Source organism: Gekko japonicus, unplaced genomic scaffold (assembly GCF_001447785.1).
Source record: "Gekko japonicus isolate JY-2015 unplaced genomic scaffold, Gekko_japonicus_V1.1 scaffold2068, whole genome shotgun sequence".
Taxonomy (NCBI): Eukaryota; Metazoa; Chordata; class Lepidosauria; order Squamata; family Gekkonidae; genus Gekko; species Gekko japonicus.
The window spans coordinates 228,504-246,932 of NW_015165307.1; the positions used below are offsets into that span (position 1 = coordinate 228,504).

Genomic DNA, 18,429 nt, shown 5'->3' on the forward strand with positions numbered 1-18,429 from the left:
CCCCCGCCCTGCCTGCTCAGACAGCCGCCTCTCTCCCAGGGTGGGCTCTAAGATTTGGTGGGTGGCACTGGCAAATCAGGAGGGGCGTTGCCCCGTACACAGCACACTAGCTGCGTCCGTGACTTCAGTCTAAACCCATTGATTTCAGTAGGCTTACTCTGGAGTAATTCAGTGTCAAATGGCACTGTTTAAGTAGCATATAAAATTCTGATCTGGATTGTTTTGAGACGGGCACCGCAGGTAACGTTGAACAGGCAGGCCATAGCCTGGTCAGAGAATACTTTGAAAAATAATAATAATAATAATATCTTTCGATTTATTAATCGCTCAATCCTGCAGAGCTGCTGGCTCTGAGCGATTTACAGTTACACATATTCACAAGGGACTAACAATGATTCATAGGGGGTAAGGGAGGACAACATATAAATCTTTTTTAAGTCGCACACAGCCGATGGGGATTTTGTTCAACTGTAGACTTAGACGTGTTCCAGACGGCATTCACTCGGCTTGGCTTGATGACGTCAGTTTTTCCAGGACTGGTTGTATATTGGTTGTATATTGTTAAAGTGTTAGAAAGATACATTAAGCATCCAGTAGGGGTGTGCAGTTTTAAAAAATTCAGTATTTTTCGTTTCGGGTCGATTGGACCTCATAAAATTTCTGTATTTCATAAAAAATCCCATATCCCAATACTGATACAGGATTGGGATCCTGGATTTTTCGGAAATCCCATTTTTTTTCCTGGTCTAATAGACCTGAGAAGAAAAATACCAGATTTTTTGAAAAGCCAGCCTGATCGGCTTCTCCCGCAGCCTGGTTTAAACCACGCCACAGGAGAAACCAGCTCCCGGATCTGTGTGCTGCAGGGAGGTCGCTCCCCAAAGTACACAGATCCTGGCTTGGATGGCTTTTCCTTCAGTGCGGTTTATTTTTTTATTTATTTTAGTTTTAAAATGTTTATTGAAAGATATTCCATATAAACAGTGAAATCAATACGCTCAATCCTTATTACATAGCAAAACATATAGCATAACATTGTGAGTCCATGTATCATTAAACCAATGTAAACAACTAACGCTGTTGAGAGACCTTCTCATAACCTTAATCTTAAAACACTATTTGTGGTACCAAGAGAATTAAAGGAGTGTTCAGACCTTAGTAAACAACTTCATAGGTGAAGCCATTCTGTGTAGCTGGGATTTGCTGGTAATATATTATTCTCTGAGAAATATGCCAATAATGGGAACCATTTACGAACAAATCTGGAGTGGGATCCCATGCACCCTTGTGTATGTGAATCACGTTGTCCATCATAAAGTGGTCCCAGCATTTATTCCACCATTGAGAAAGGGATGGAGGATCCGCATTTTCTCAGGAGGCAGCGATCGAAAGCCGTGCTGTGGCTAGCACTTCAGTGCGGTTTAAACCATGCTGCAGAAGGAGCCAGACGCAGGAAGATCGCTCGCCAAGGCACGGAGATCCTGGCTGGGACAGTTGGTCCTGCAGTACAGTTTAAACTGTGCTGCAGAAGAAGCCAGACGCCGGATCTGCATCTCTCCCCGAGCCACGCATATCCTGGCTGGGATGACTTCTCCTGCAGCCCGGTTTAAACAGAGCTGCAGGAGAAGCCAGCCCCAAGCTGAGCCGGCAGGAACAGTCTGCTCCCCCCCCCCCCGGCATAACTGATCCTGATCCTCTGCAGTCTCTTTAAACTTTAAAGGGACTGCAGTAGAACCCCGACAAACATCTGAGAGGTGTGAGCAATCCGCTCCTGCCTCTCCTCTGTTTTTGGGTCTACTGGTAATTCTCAAATACACCCGGGAATTTTTTCCCGGTTTTCCCGAGATAACCATTTGGGAAGCCAAAATATATCTGAAAAATACTAATAAGGTGTTTTGGGGTATATTTTCTGTTCAGGTAGACCCGAATGCACACCTTTATAATTCAGATATTTAGGCTTGTACAAGAAACAAAATAACCGTTCTGCAGCCAGTACTTTACAATTACAAGAAACATACATTAATCATCCAGAAGTTTGATGCTTACAGGTACAAGACACCGAGTAACTGTTCTGCAGCCAATAATTAATGGTTACAAACATTGTGCTTGAGTTGGCATGGGGATTTCTAAGCCGTGCGTGAGCATTGCCGTTCCTGATTGCCAGTGTTCCTCATTGGGTAGAACTGCCGTTACGGCAAGTGAATATTTTTTGTGCTACGGGATTTGCTCCAGATTGCTTCTGGGTTAGGGGCGAGCAGCCCTCCTTCCTCCCCCTGCTACCATAAGGAAATGCAAAGGTCAGCTGTCGCCATCACCGAGGCATTCTTTGCTTCCTGGAATATGACTCTGGCCAAGCAGTAAGTCGGTTTGATTGTATTTGACTGTTATGCCTGTGGTGCCGGTCGCAAATGATGTGAGCATTGTAGTTCTCTCAGTCTTGAAATAAGGTAGGAAAAGCTTTTTTTTTCCAGTTTGGTGTAGTGGTTAGGAGCATGGACTCTAATCTGGGAGAACCGGGTTTGATTCCCCACTGCTCCACATGCAGCTGCTGGGTGACCTTGGGCAAGCCGCAGTTCTCTCAAAGCTGTTCTCTCAAGAGCAGTTCTCTGTCAGAGCTCTCTCAGCCCCGCTGACCTCACAGGGTGTCTGTTGTGGGGAGAGGAAGGGAAGGAGACTGTAAGCCACTCTGAGACTTGAAGTAAGGACGGGGTATAAATCCAGTCTCCTCCTCCTCATTCTTCTTTCCCTCCTGCTCGGACAGGAGGGCAGATGTGACGAGACCAGCTGGTTCCCCCCCCCCCGGAATGTGTATACTTGCAGCCCTCCGGCTCCCCCGTGATGTGGGTGACATCATGCCCAGTAGCTGTCCTGTGTCAGCTAGGGGTAGTTGGTTCTCTCCTACGGGTGCTGCCTGAAAAGCAAATCGGAGTCTCTAGGTAGAAGTTCAGGCTCGCCTGATCTCATCAGATTTTGGAAGCTAAGCAATGTCGGCCCTGGTTAGTACTTGGACTTTCTTGGTGGTCTCCCATCCAGGGTCCCTGCGCAGAGACAGGCAGTGGCAAACCATAGCTGAACGTCTCTTGCCTTGACCACCCTACGGGGTTGCCATAGGTTGGCTGCAACTTGATGTCACTCTCCACCACCAGTCAGATGTTGTGGCTAGGTAGAAGTTGTGTTTCTCGGATGGGTTGACAGATGCAGATATTGCAGTCTTCTCCTCTCCCCCCCCCCCCCCGTGTCAGGCAGTCTGGAGCTTCCCAGATGTACGTGCTCTGCATAGCAACCCTGCCTTTCCTTCGAGGACTCCCATCCAAATGCCGGCCCTGCTTAGCTTCCAAGGTCTCATGGAATCGGGCTCGCCTTGGCTGTCTGGGTCAGGGCCCCGCACACAGCCTGCCCTTATTCCACTCCACATCCTGCCTGTTCTCTGTTGGTGGCTATAAAAACCAGTTTGCGTCGCTGGCCTCAGGCTTCCATTGATTCTTCTGGCTTGATGATCGGTCTCCGTTCACGCTTCCCATTTTAATTTCTTTTCAAGAGTCGGTCACAGTCTACCGCCTTGGCTTAGAGAGCAAATGCAGCAATGCAGTAGTAGCAGTCTGCGGGAAAAGAAATGCAGGATGCTTTAATTTAAAACCAATGGTGGCCCTGTCTCTTCCCATGCCGTTAGTCGGGAGCAGTGTTCCCTCTAAGCTGCGTTAGTATGAGCTAGCTCACTGTTTTTTAGCCTCTGGCTCACACTTTTGTCTTAGCCCAGGAAGGATGGCTCCAGAGCAAACTAATTTATGCATTAGCCAAATCGCTCGCTCACAACTTTAATGCCAGCAGCTCACAAAGTAGGATTTTTGCACACAAGACTTCACAGCTTAGAGGGAGCATTGGCTGGGAGGCTGTGAAAGCTACGCTTCATAAGCTGTTCCGTGAAGTGGTGGTGATGGGGGACCTGTTAGAAGCAGCCCAGAGCTGCCAGGAAAATCGTAGCGGTAGAAATCAAAGTTATCCGTAAATAGAGATCGATCAAGATGGGTTGGCCGTGTTAGTCTGTCTGCAGCAGCAGAAAAGAGCAAGAGTCCTGGAGCACCTTCAAGACTAACAGGATCTGTGGCGTGGTAGGAGTTTTCGTGAGTTGCTCTCTAACTCAGCGGGGAGGGCAGGGTGTAAATCTAACAAATAAGTTGCTGAGCCTTAACTTACTGTTTCCGAATAAGGTAGTAGAGAGGGTGGTGGCAGCTCAGCGTCAGGTTTTCTTGGATGATGCTAAAAGTCCTGGATCCCTTCCAGTCCGGGTTTTGTCCTGCCTGTGGGACGGGGATGGTGTTGGCCGCCCTGGTGGATGATCTCCGGAGACATCTGGATCGAGGTGGATCGGCGCTGCTGATACTTCTTGATCCGCCAGCAGCATTTGATATGGTTGACCATGATGTGTTAACCCACTGCCTTGCTGACGTGGGGATATGGGGGTTTGCCTTGCTCTGGGTGACCTCCTTTCTCCAGGGCTGGGAACAGGATGGCGCTTTGGGGGGGGGTTATCCCAACAACACCCACTGGAATGTGGTATGCTGCAGGGAGCAGTTCTCTCCCCTATGCTGTTTAATATCTGTATGCGCCCCCTCGCCCAGATTATCTGGAGATATGGGCTGGGTTGTCACCAGTATGTGGATGACACCCAGCTCTTTCTACTGGTGAACGGCCAGTGGTCTGCCTTCTGGTCCTGGCTGTGATGAGCCATTGAGTGAAGCGGTTGACAACAACTGAGTATTGACTGCCTATCATTTTAGCAGGCTGACTGTTACTTCAGATCAGAATACTGTGTGCATGCTTTGATAGCTGCATATTTTATGTTAGGGCAGTGCTGGAGAAGGGCTATAGCTCTGCCCTAGTCTCAGAGGGTGGCCTTCACAGTCTTCACTTGAACTGCTGGGTTTGAGGCCAGTAGCACCTTAGAATCACAGAGTTGGAAGGGACCTCCAGGGTCATCTAGTCCAACCCCTGCACAAGGCAGGAAATTCACAACTTCCTCCCCCCCTCACCTCCGGTGACCCCTGTTTTCCCCCAGAAGATGGCAAAAACCTTCCAGGATCCCTGGCCAAACGGGCTTGGAGAAAAATTGCTTCCTGGCCCCAAAGTGGCAATCAGCATTTCCATGGGTGTGTAAGAAAGGGCCACATGAACTAAGCACTGATGCAACCCTTCCTGCCCTCCCTTCTCACAATCTGCCTAAGTTCACAGAATCTGCATTGCTGTCAGATGGCCATCTAGCCTTTGTATGAAAACCTCCAGAGAACCCTGCCCATGACTACCCAAAGGAGTCTCAGAGTGGCTTACAAACTCCTTTCCCTTCCCCTCCCCACAACAGACACCCGGTGAGGTAGGTGGGGCTGAGAGAGCTCTGAGAGAAACTGCTCTTTCAAGGACAGCTCTTGTCAGAACTATGGCTTGCCCAAGGTCATCCAGCAGCTGTAAGTGGAGGAGTGGGGAAATCAAACCCAGTTCTCCCAGATTAGAGTCCGCACTCCTAACTACTACACCAAACTGGCTCTCAAGGAGACCAACAAGATTTTTGGAGTATGAGCTTTTGAGAAGTAAAGCTCCCGGTTGTCAAATACAGGTAGGAATGGAGGTCCCCGAGTCCTATCATCTGTGACAAGGGTGGCAAGGATAGAACTCAGGATGCAGGATGCAGAGGTACAATGCAAAATGTAATTAGCTTGATTAGAGCAGAGGGGAAATGCTTGGGGGCAAAAAAAATTTTAGCATCTGTAATGAGGTAAGACTCCTATGTCCCTAATCAACCCTGGGTGGATCCACTGTTCCGAACTTGTGAATGAACTCCAGTTCAGCAATGTGGTGTTGTAATCTCCCCTTGAGGTTTCTCTGTTTGAGGACTGCCACTCTTAGGTCAGCAATGGAATGACATGGGAGATCCCCCTCCCTCCTTCCTTCTGACTGGGGATATAAGGACTCATGGGTCTCCATTCCTATTTGTATCTGATGAAGGGAGCGTTGACTCTCAAAATCTTGTCTCTCCCCCCCCCCCCCCCCCTTTGTTTTGGTGCTACTGGACTCGAATCTAGCAACTCTGCCCTGGAACATGTGCTTCCCGTGTAGGAGGTCTCATGTTGAGTACCAGTATTTTCCATTTAAGCTAGAGGTTCCCTTGCTCGAAAGCCAGTTGAATCCGACTCTGGGGGGGGGGGGTTGCTCATCTCCATTTCCAAGCCGAAGAGCCAGAGCTGTCCGAAGACGTTTTCCGACTAAATGCCGGGGTGCACGGAACGTTGTTACCTTCCCACCGAAGCGGTGCTTATTTATCTACTTGCAGTTCCTTGCTTTCGAACTGCTAGGTTGGCAGGAGCTGGGGCCAGAGACAGGAGCTCACTCCATCACGCGGCACTCGGGTCTCGAACTGTCAAGCTACCGACCTTCCAGCCTGCAGCTCAGCGTCTTAACCTCTGAGCCATCGTGGCCCTTTTTTCCATTTAAAGGATCCCAAATATGAAAAAGAAGAAGAACTTCTCCTGGAGAGCTGCTGCTAGTCACAGTCCTGGACTAGACAGGGCACCAGGTGTGACTTGGCATGAGACCAGGGTTGCCAGGTCCCTCTGGGCAGCTGGCGCGGGATGCGCGCGCGGGGGTGGTGGTGTGAACTTACAAGGAGCTGGGAGTTTCTTCGCAAGTTTCAGCGACGTGCCCACGTGACTTCCAGTGTGACCTGGGAGTGACGTCAGCATGTCAGGGCGACATTCTGGTTTTGGGGCAAAAACTCTATGGTAGAATTAGCTTCTACCATAGAGTTTTGCCCAAAAAATAGAGCGTGGTCCCGAGACACCTACATCACTCCCGGATCACGTTGAAGTCACGTGGCACGTTGCTGAAATGTCAGCCGTTCCTCCCTTGTTTTTGGGGCGATTCCCTCTGCGCCAGCCAGCTGGTTGGCAGTGGGGGACCCCCGTCCCCACCGAGGGTCTGGAATTCCCACATGAGGCAGCTTCATACATTCACCATTGTTAGGATGCCAGTCAGTCGTCTCCCCCAGAAACGTAGTTGCACGGTTAGCAGAAGTGGGGCAGAAAGGCCCTTGCTGCTTTACCCGTGGAACATGCCGGCCAGGAGCTCACAGGGCTCAAGAGGAAAGTTTAAGAAAATTTTTAGAGGATCGGGAAAGACCTTTAGCAAGTCCTGTGGGAATATTCTCCCACTTCTTTACATTGTCCCCTGTTGACTTTGTTTGTTCTTTTCCTTTTTACTATATTTGTGAGTTTTGTGTGTGTGTGTGTGTGTGTGTTCAAAGCATTCAAAGTGCTTTGCAGAAGTCATCTTACATTTTCCAATTATTATTTTTTTAGTGTTTGTGTGCTTGCGAGCGTGGAAGTCATCGTGACTTCTGGCGACCCCTAGCGGGGCTGGGACGTTTCAGAGAGGTGGCTTGGTAACCTGCCTCTGCATCCCAGCCCTGGTATTCCTTGGAGGGTCGCCCTTCCAAGTACTTGCCAGGGTCGGGCCCTGCTTAGCTTCCGAGGGCTAATGAGACTGGGCCAGCCTGGGCTATCCAGGTCAGGACGGCTTTGTTCTTTCTGATGGTGTCGTCGTATAGCCAAAGCTGATTGGCTGCGTGGTGTTGCAATGTGAACTATATATTCCCTGGTTGGCTAGGATTGCTAAGGGATGTTTGCCTGCCAGCCACAAAATGGCCGCTGCAGCTTACCTCAGTCACGCAGTGAAGATCCTTGTGCTGTGGTGGCACCTACCGCCAAGGCAACATTTGGTGTGGTGGTTAGGAGCGCGGACTCTAATCTGGGAGAGCTGGGCTTGATTCCCCACTCGTCCTCCACATGCAGCTGCTGGTGCGACCTTGGGTGAGTCCAGAGGTCATTTTGGGGAGGATCGCGGGGGATCGCAGTTCCCCCAGGTGAGGTACGGGGGGCGGGGCACATGACGAAGCCCCGCCCCCTGCTTCCGGCCGCCCCGCTTCCGGCCCTCATTCAGCCAGGAAGGAGGCAGGAGAAGAGGGAGGGTAAGTTGCTTCCTCCTTGCCTCTCCCCACCCCTGCCTGCCTGGGGCCAGGGAGGGCCTTCGCAGGGCTTCCTTGCACTCCCGCCGGCCTTGCAGGTCCACCGCCGGGCCCCTCATGGGGCTCGGCAGTGGAGCTGCAAGGCCGGCAGCGGTGGCCGGGACCGTTGGGGGCAGGGTGTGTGGCCTTATGACACACTTCCGGTGATGTCAGGGGGTGTGGCATATGCTATTGAGTTATGCTAATGAGTTCCCCTAGCTCTTTTTCTACAAAACGACCCCTGAGTCACAAGTTCTTTCAGAGCTGTTCACTCACCAGCAGTCCTCGAAAGAGCTCTCTCAGTCCCACCTGCTTCACGGGGTTGTCTGTTCTGGGAAGGGGAAGGAGATTGTAAGCCGCTCTGAGACTCCTTCGGGTAGTGAAGGGCGGGGTATAAGTCCAATCTCTTCTCCTTTAGAAATCTGCACAGCCAATTAGAAGCGTTGCTGGGCAAAAGCCCCAGCTGAGCCCGCCTGCTTTCTGACACCACTTGGTGGGCACCCAGGAAAGGTGTTTGGGGGGAGGCGCATGGCTCCACAGTCTCCAAGTTGGGAACCCCTGGCCTAGATTTAGGGATGTGTGTCTGTTTCACCGCTTTCTTTGGTCTTTTACAAAGAGATTTAAACTGAATGGCTGTTTAATGTATAGCCTTCTGTTGTATTCATTTTGTAAACTTCCTCAAAGGCCCTCTTGGCAGACGGGTATGGTAGGTATTAATAAGTGTGCCTGAGCAGTCCAAGTGTGTCCTGATGCTGCATTTTGGGTTATGTTTAGCAAAGGCCCGATTTCCAGGTTTTTGCAAGACGGGTGTGTTTGTTTCCATCTCCATTAAATAGCCCCTGTGCCAAGCGAATGCCAGTTCTGTTTCCGGAAGGGTGTCTTCCCGCATCCTCATGCATTACCAAACCAAGCAGAACAACGTTTGAGTCCAGTGGCATCCTTAAGGCCGTCAAGGTTCTATTCACGAATTAAACTTTTGTGGGTCTTAAAGGTGCCGCTGGGACGCAGACTTTGTCCCGTTGCTTCAGACCAGCACGGCCACCCACCTGAATTCTGTTATCAAACCAGGTTTGACCTTGGCTGCTATAGTAGTCCAAGAGTTACGCCGGAGGCTTTTCTGCGTAGTGCCAGCACAATGAAAGGGAGCTCCCCCTCCCAGCCTCCGCTGCTGATTCATGCTTCCTGTTTATGTTCTTCAGCCAATTGTGAAAAGCCCGTGTTGCGTCACCGCTTGACAAGGGCTGCAGATTTCCATTGGCAGATTAATCAATGGGCGCTTGAGTGGATTGATCCGTGGTGGCAGGTTCTGCCAGTGGATCTGGGCGTTTTGTGTTGGAGACTGTCGTTTCTGGCATGTTCCCGCAACAAGGACACAAAAGAGGTGCTGTTAGTGGGCGTTTTTGTTTCCATTGTAATCACCGTTGCACTTTTAATTGTTGACTATTTGAAGTGGATTTCTAGTCCTCACGCTTGTGCCGTAGCTGTTTCGGCAGGAGCTGGATATAGGTGGCTTGGAGTTTCATATGCAGGGTGTTAGGATGTCTTTAGATGTTACCTTGTTGTCCAAAGTATCTTAGAGCTTGGGAAAGCCTGCTCTTACCATGTCATCGGTTTGGCTGAAGATCGTAATGATTTCCACTATAGTTCCATGAAGTTGTTGTTGTTGTTGTTATTATTATTAGAAGATTGGATTTATACTCCGCCCTTCACTACCCAAAGGAGTCTCAGAGCGGCTTACAAACTCCTTTCCCTTTCCCTCCCCACAACAGACACCCTGTGAGGTTGGTGGGGCTGAGAGAGCTCTTGGCAGAAACTGCTCTTTTTTTCAGGAACAGTTGCATAATACATGAAATACAGCTTGTTTCTTGTTACTAATCGAGGTGTGATGCTTTATGTTGGCTGGGGAAAAGGTGCATGGGCATTCCTTTGCCCATGGGGGACCCCCAAGGACAGAATACCTGTCGGAGAGCCACAATCCATATATCAAGAATTGTCAGTCTTAGGCTGTAGACCAAGATGGGTAGTTGTGCGAAGTCTGTCTGTAGCAGTAGAAAAGAGCAGGAATCCCGTAGCGCCTTAAAGACTAACACAATTTGTGGCAGGCAAGGCATTTCCATAGTGAGCAGTGACTCACCTGCCACAAATTTTGTTAGTCTTTAAGGCGCTACCGGACTCTTGCTCTTTTTGGTCCTTGGCTGGACTGACTGGCAGGAAAAATTCTGTCTCTGAAGTGTGCTTTATGTTGTGCCTGGGCACCAGAACAGTGTAAGTTAAAAAAAATTCCAACCGATCCAGGAAATGTATAAAGATTACCTTTTCTTCTTTTCCATGCCCTTATAAAATGTGCCAATTCTGTAATCCATTTGGTCCTGTGTGGGCAGGACATTTGAACTGGTGGGCGATCTCTTCCTGTTTGCAATGTGTCAAGTATGCAGCAAGATTTAAAACGTTTCTGTAATCTTCATGACTAATACCTATTGAAGTGTTGAAATAATGCTGGGGTTTTTTTATTCATTGCAGAGACTTCTTGCCTCGTGGTTCTGGAATAGTCACCAGGCGACCTCTCATCCTCCAGCTTATCTTCTCCAAAACAGGTAAATAGCTTATTCATGGTATTTAAGGCAATATATTTAAGTCCTTGTGTTGATGCTCGTGCAGATTTTTGTTTGGACTCCAACTACCATTGAACATAACAGTCATTCAGCATTCTGTGCAAATTGCTTCTGTGCCTTGGAAAATTGTATTGCCACTACTCAGCTCAGTGGGTGCTTTTTCCAAATAAATTAATTTGGTTTATTTAGATTAATTTGGTTTATTCAGATTGGTTTATTTAGACCGGAGCGCATAAAACCAGACATGTCATTGGAAGGGGAAATCATAAAACTGCAACTGACTTATTTCGGCCATGTCATGCAGAAGAACTCACTAGAAAAAGCAATTATGCTCGAATTGGTTAGTGGCAAATGGAAACTGGGCCGGCAAAGGACACGGTGGCTAGACACCATAAAGGTCAACACCAGCCTGAGCATGGAGCGACTCAAAGAAACAGAACAAGATCAGAAAACACGGTGGTCCTGCCGCTGTGTGGCCCTTGGGCACAAGCTGATTCGACTGGGACAAGCGCTGGAGATCGAGCAGAATATCGATCACTGTGAGCGAGGTCAGAGAAATGACTGACAATGAATATGAGTTCAAAATAAGCGGAATAATTTAAAAGTGAACTAACCCCCCTCCTGTGGGAAAAGCGGAGTGCATTTCGCGAATGGACAGATAAGCGAAACGAAGGGGCAGGGGGGGAAAACAAGCAGCGATCTTGTTTTGAGAGACTTACTTGAGCGTTGACATTGAGATGGCGATTTTTCAAGTCCGTGAGAAGCGGTTTGGAACTGTAAACAATCATATAAAATGGCGGCCTCGCAAAGAAAGTTTAAAACGAAACCGCCGGATAGTCAGAGCCCAAAACCAGAAGAGGGAGCAGATGTCATGAAAATCTTAGCGGATATGCTCAAGCCGGTGATGGAGCAACTCGATGGTATTAACCAGCAACTTGACCCCCTTGAATCAAAACTTTGCATCCCAGCAGCTCCAACTGGCAGAAATGGAGAAGGTGGAACATGTGACTGAGAGAATTAAAGAGATACACACTACAAATAAGAAAATGAAGAAAAGAATGGGGGAAGTTGAAGCAAAACAAAACTTCCAAGAAAATCATTTGTTACAGCTACAAATGGAAAAAGCCAATATGATTCTAAGAATCCAGGGAGTGCCTGAATCGGAAAAGGAGGATCTGAGGAAGCTTCTTCGCGAGATCATCGCTCCAGCAATAGGCTCAACAGCGGGTGAAGTAGTAAAAGAGATGGAGACTGCCTATAGGGCATACTCCAATTATATTAAAAAAAATAGCCTGCCTGGAGAAATTGTGGTCAGATTATCAAGAAGACAGACCAGAGATGCTATATTAAAAGCGACTTCAGCAACTCCACTGAAACTGGGGAATACAAATATTAAAACTTTAAAAGACATTCCATTTGAAATTCGCCATAAGAGGAAAAGCTTAATTTCTTCAAACCAAGGGAACTTCGTACAGGTGGGCGATCCCTGAGGGTGTCATCTTTAAAATCAACAACAAAAGAGAAAAGATTGACTCCATTTTTAAAGCCAAAGAATTCTTGAGACGTCAGTTGGGAACAGAGGAAGAATCTAAAGATGAAGAATCGAAATCAAGTGACTCCGCTACCTCGGGAATGGATGAGGACTCTGCTGTAGAAACGGGTGCAGGCGCAATGAAAGTGACATATGATTTCAGAGACAGAAAATCGAAGTGAAGGCAGAAGGACTCCGAAAATTGCCTTTTGAAGCAAACAACAAGAAGTGCTCAGAAAGTTCTCTCACAACAACTAACATACTAACATTGAAGCCGTGACAAGCAAGAACTCTACAAATATATTGTTGTACTAACACTTTTATAAATAACACTTAGAATAACATGGATATGATCTCCTCCTCTTGGGTTTTTAGTATAGTGTGGTTATCTATCCTTTATCCTTAGATGTAGTCCCCTTCCCTCATATTTTCTTTGTAGTTTGTAGTCCGATATAAAAACAATCAAAAATATCCCTTTGGGGATTAAAAAAAAAAAAAGATCAGAAAACACAGAGCTGGCCCATAGAATCGCCAAAAGTCGGACAGGACTGAATGACTAACAACAACAACAGATAGGAAAAGCAGACTTGCTTTATTTAAATCACTCTCTTGCAACAAGCACAATAGATTTTTAACCACTGTTACCTTCTCTCAGTGGTTGAGAAGAGGCTGGATAGAAAGTTTGACAAAGTGCTCAGTTATTTTGGGTCTTGGGTATTGAAGCTAGACCAAAGAAGAAATTTATATAGGTCTTAAACGTATTTGAGGTTGATGAGTCTATTTAAGTGGGGCAGACAGTGAAGGCATGTCTCTTTATATTTTTATACCTGGCACCCGGTTGGTAGAGTGAAAAGGGTATTCCATTTTACTTGAACAGTGGTAATGTTGCAGGAAGAAAGTAGGTGGTCTGGAAGCATTTGGAGCGCACATGGGTAAGGATTTTATAGATCAAAGCATCCACTTTCTATTGTGCCTTCAAGACAATAGGAAAGTCAACACAAGTTATTTGTTTACTTGGATGAAGGGATGGGGAGAGTCCTTATCAGATCTGGAGGTGACGTAAACCCAGAGGGATGTGTAGTTAACACCAGAAGACAAAACAAAATCAAAATGATCTGGGAAGTTGGGCTGAAACTGCTCAAAGGAGAATTCAGCAGAGGCCAATGTCCTGAAGATAGGAGGGCCTCAGGCCTTGAAGATATCTAGTATCTTGAATAGAAGAACTTGGTATCTTGAATAGAACTTGGTTAGCAATAGGTAACCAATGGAGTGACTGCAGAATGGGTGTTAATATATGGCCCCGGTCACATGGGCCGAATATCGCGGGGGGAGGCGTGGCTAATTGCGCCGGTGCAGTTTGATCCGCGATTACGCGATCAGACGCGCCGGCAGCACACCATGGGTCCGTCCCTCCGCACCGGCGGGTAAATGAGGGTGGCGATCACATGACGATCCTGCAGCGCAGCAAAGAAGCAGCACGGCGCGATCACACCAGCAATGGCTAGGCGCCGCTGCCATGACAAACGGGGTCATTTTTTTTTTAAAGCCTAAACGGCACTTTCGCTTTCCTCTTTGTGCGCATGCGCCGTTGGGTGCTTGTGCGCATCTTGTGGAGACTTGGGGGAAAAAACCCTGTTTGCGAAGGGACATGGGCGGGCGCCAGATGCCACCACCGGAAACGTGATCAGACGCCAGCCCTTGCCCCATGGTTTCCGGAAACTAGTACCTCGGAGGTACTAGTTTTTAACTCCGCATCTTCGGCAGGAAGCCTTGGGTTTGCCACGGGAGCTCGATGCTTCCCAGATGTTGCAGTGTGATCGCGCCCGGAAAATCCGCCTATCTTCCGTCTCTGTAGCGTGGTTAATGCTCCGTGTTACCGCAGCCTCAGTATACTCTGCCTGATCTGTGGCATTCTGTACCAGCTGGAGTCTCTGAGTGACTTCAAGGGCAGACCCATGTAGAGTTCGTTACAACAGTCAGTCACTGTGGCATGGAACCATGTGGCCCCATCAGCACAGTCAAAGTAGGGAGCCATCTTTCGGGCTAAATGAAGATGGAAGGAAGCAAGTTTTGCAGCTGCATTAACGTGATTCTCCAGCACTAACGTCTGCTATAACCTAGGATTCTTAACCAAGTCAGCATGGGTCAGCTGAGCCCCATCGGATGCAGGAAGCTCTGTGTCCTTCGAGACCTCAGGTTGTTTCACCTCTGTCTTGTCAGGGTTCAGTTTCAGCTTGTGTGTCTTTAGCTCTTTAATCACAGCAGTCAGGCAGTGGCTGTACAGCATCATTGGGATATTCGGTTAAGAAACTACAAAAGCTTGGTGTCGTCAGCATATTGATGACCGCCTACTCTAAGACCGTGAACGATTTCTCCAAAGGGCTACACATACCGTGGGGACCAAGGCTTTGTGGACCCCCCCAGGACAAATTCCACACCGAGGACTCGATCAGCAACCATCTGAGTCTCGTCCACAAGGAAGGATTTAAACCAATGGAAAGCACCTCCTTTGATACCTACTTCCACCTGCAAACATCTCAAAGAAAAGGCATGGTCCAACATACAAAAGGGTGCTGAGAAACCCAGTAGGAGGAACAAAGAGCCACGGACCTTCTCTGCATCGAGATGGGACATCATCTAAAGCCACCAGGGCTGTTGCCATCCCATAGGGGTGTGACTCACTGGAAGAGCCTTCACTTTGCCTTCAGAAGGTCCCTGGTTTAGTCCCCTGCATCTCCAGTTAGAAGCAAGGGGGTGTGAAAGACCTTCACCTGAGACCCTGGAGAACCACTGCCAGTCTGAGTAGTCAGTATTAACTTTGATGGACCAGTGGTCTAGTGGAGTATAAGGCAGCTTCATGTGTTCATAGCCTGGCCTGAAACCAGACTGAAAAGGATCCAGAGCAAATGAGTTATCCTGGAAGGCACAACTATCTCTCGACCGCTTCACCAAGAAAGGGCAGAATAGAGACAGGGCAATAATTGGTCTTTATTTTTCCCACGTTGTGAATTTGCCCTGCCCTCCCAGTCCCAACTGCTGCACATACACATGATCAGAATAGATGGCGAAAAGAGCTTTGGTGTGTAGAGAGAAATGGCATAGATGGTTCTTGTGGTGAGGCTGCAAGAACGTCTTAATAGGACATTTATTTATTGATTTTATTTATATACCACCCTCCCTGTGGACGAGCTCAGGGCGTTTCACAACAATCTCAGTATAATACCATTAACACAACAATTAAAATAGCAATTAAAACAGTAAAACCATAAAATACCGTGCAACAAGCTAGTTCTGATCTAATTTCAGTAGTACTGATATTAAGATGCAGGCCACTGGAGGGGAGATAGCCAGGAAGGAAAAGGAATGTCTGCCGTCTCACCCAAAGGCTCGGTGGAAGAGCTCTGTCTTGCAGGCTCTGTGGAACTGTAATATTTATGAAATCCCATGAGATGGCAGCGAGGGCCGCAAAGAAGGAATTCTACACTGCTTTGATTGCATCTGATAGCTCTCGCCTAGCTCAATTATTTAGGGTAATTAGGTCTCTGATTAACACAAAAAATTAGGAACTTGGCAATTAGCTGTGAGGACTTTGCGAGCTATTTTGCGGAGAAGATCTTGTTGCTCTGCCAGGACCTTCCTGCCAGTATTGATCCAGTACGTGAACTAGAGGCCCCTTGGCCATCCTCAGGCCCTGTAACCACTTCAGCCAACTCTTCCAGGATGAGGCTGACAAGGTCCTTAATGCTGTGAAGCCCACCGCTTGCCTCCTGGTCCGTTGCCCATCATGGCCGGTGAAAGCCAGTGGTGATGGAATATGGGCCCCCCTGGTGGATATTATAACCTTATCTCTGAGTTCAGGGACCTTCCCAGGGGCCTTAAAGGAAACAGAGGTGAAGCCACTCTTGGGGAAAAAATCTCTGGAGCCTACTGATCCAGCCAACTATCGCCCAGTTTCGAATCTTTCATTCCTGGGTAAGGTAGTTGAGAGAGCTGCAGCAGCACAGTTTCAGGCTTTCCTGGAAGACGCTTCAATCCTGGACGCATTCCAATCTGGCTTCCACCCTGGCTATGGTATGGAGACGGCTTTGGTCGCCCTCATGGACAATCCCCAGAGACACCTGGATCAAGATGAGTCAGCACCGCTGTCGCTATTGGTTCTTACAGCAGCATTTGACACAGTCGACTGTAATCTGATGACTCACTGCCTCGCTGATGTGGGGATACACAGTTGAGGACAGAGCGTGGCTAGTGGGGAGAGGTTTCACCACAGTACTCTTTGGTATGTGGTGTCCCTCGGGGCGATCCTTTCCCCCAGTGTTATTGAACATCTCAATGCACCCCCTTGCCCAGTTGGTCTGGAGTTTTGGGCTGGGTTGCCACCAGTATGCTGATGACACCCAGCTGTATCTGCTGATGGATGATCAGCTGAATGCCACCCGAGATGTTTTAGCCAAGGGTTTGAAGGCTGTGGCTGGCTGGTTAAAGCAGAGCTGTCCGAAAATGAATACATTCAATAGTTTATCTAGATGTTCAGCTCACTGATCTTTCCTAGATATAATTGGCAGGCACAGACTGTGAATAGCAAACCAAGGGCCAGGGCTCTGTAAATTTCAGCTGTTGTTAATAATGGTGGCGGCTCCCTAATCGAAGGCCTGGTGGAAGAGCTCCATCTTACAGGCCCTGCGGAACTGTAAAAGGTCCCGCGGGCCCTGATCTCTTCCAGGAGCTCATTCCACCAGTATGGAGCCACCACTGAAAAAGCCCTGGTCCTGGTTGCAGCCAGCCTGGCACCTTTGGGACCCGGGAGGGCCAGTCGGTTTTGTGACCCTGACCGTAGTGCTCTCTGGGGTACGTATGGGGAAAGGTGGTCCCTCAGGTATGTCAGACCCTGGCTATATGTTGCTAAGCTGGCTTTTTTCTACCTACACGAGGCCAAGCAACTGGTCCCCTTCCTCCCCCCCTCAACCTATCTACAGTGATCCATGCAATGGTCACCTCCAGGCTGGACTACTGTAATTCGCTCTACGCTGGACTACCCTTGAGGTTGACCCGAAAACTCCAGCTGGTCTAGACTGCGGCATCGCGTGTTCTTACTGGAACACCTTTAAGAGCACACATTCAACCAGTGCTCCGCCAGCTCCACTGCCTCCCGGTGGAGTACTGGATCAAGTTCAAGGTGCTGACTCTAACCTTTAAAACCCTTTGCAGTCTGGGACCAACATATCATGCTCAAGGGATCAAAATCTCCTGGTGATCCCCAGCCCAAAAGACATCCGCTGTGCTGGGTCTGGCCAGTCGCCACAGATACCCTTCACTGAAAGCTGGATACACAGTCCAAAAGCAAGCTGAGAAACAGAGCCAAGGGTCAGAATGCCAGGAGATCAGTCAGAGTTCTCAGGAGCAAGGAGTGGAGGCTGGCAGCCGGGACAAGGTCCAAGATTGCACGGTTGCATCCGCAACGAGGCAGGTGAGCGTGGTTGCTTATGACTGGATCCTCCCTTCCCTGGGAGGCGACCTGCAAAGACTCACGGCCCCTCACGTTGCCTTGGCAACGGCTGAAGTCTGGCACCCCTCCTCCTCTCCTGCACCTGTAGACGCTGGCGTGCCCTGCCTCTGGGACAGTCAGGTGAGCTAGGCGGGGACTCTGGCCTCGAGGTGTCTCCATCCAACTGGGGGTGCTGGGCCAGGCTCTGGATCAGTCTCTCCCTCTGACTGCACCTCAGTCTCTTTGCCTTGCTGCCCCTCCTGTGCCGATGCTGGGGTACTGGTAAAGGTGCTGGTAAAGGTTCGTCTTCTGGGCTGACTCCAGAGGAGGCTGGGTTGCTCCATGCCTCTTCCTCGTCTGAGGAATAGGCAGCCTCAGTGGAGCCAGGACCCGTGACATCCGCTTAGCCTCAGCCGGAGTGGAAGTGAGATCTGGGCCCAGCAGGATCTAATGCAGTTCTGCAAGGCTTGTAAAACGGAGAAGTTCTGCCAGGCCTATGCTTGAAGTGGCGGCATTCCATCCACATTGCCCCCCCCCCCGGTAGTCCATCTGTTAATTACCACCCTAACACCTACGGTCACACACGAAACAGAATCTCCTCTGTACTAGCTGTATCGAGTCTTTGATCACCATGTGATTGTTTAATTTTAAAATTGTTATGAATTGGCTTTTATTGTACAACGATCAATATATTTCTGTTTTAATGCATTGTTGGCACTTGTTGTTACCTGCCCTGTGCCCCGCTGTGCAG

General features: G+C 48.8%; 1 protein-coding gene across 1 annotated transcript in view; it reads left to right on the plus strand.

The window, feature by feature from the left end:
- DNM2 (dynamin 2) overlaps positions 1 to 18,429 on the plus strand; it is a 103,325-nt gene that overhangs the window by 17,028 nt on the left and 67,868 nt on the right. The window contains exon 2 of the mRNA XM_015410445.1: positions 10,571 to 10,644. Coding sequence (XP_015265931.1) covers positions 10,571 to 10,644 — 74 coding nt within the window. The remainder of the gene's footprint in view (positions 1 to 10,570; positions 10,645 to 18,429) is intronic.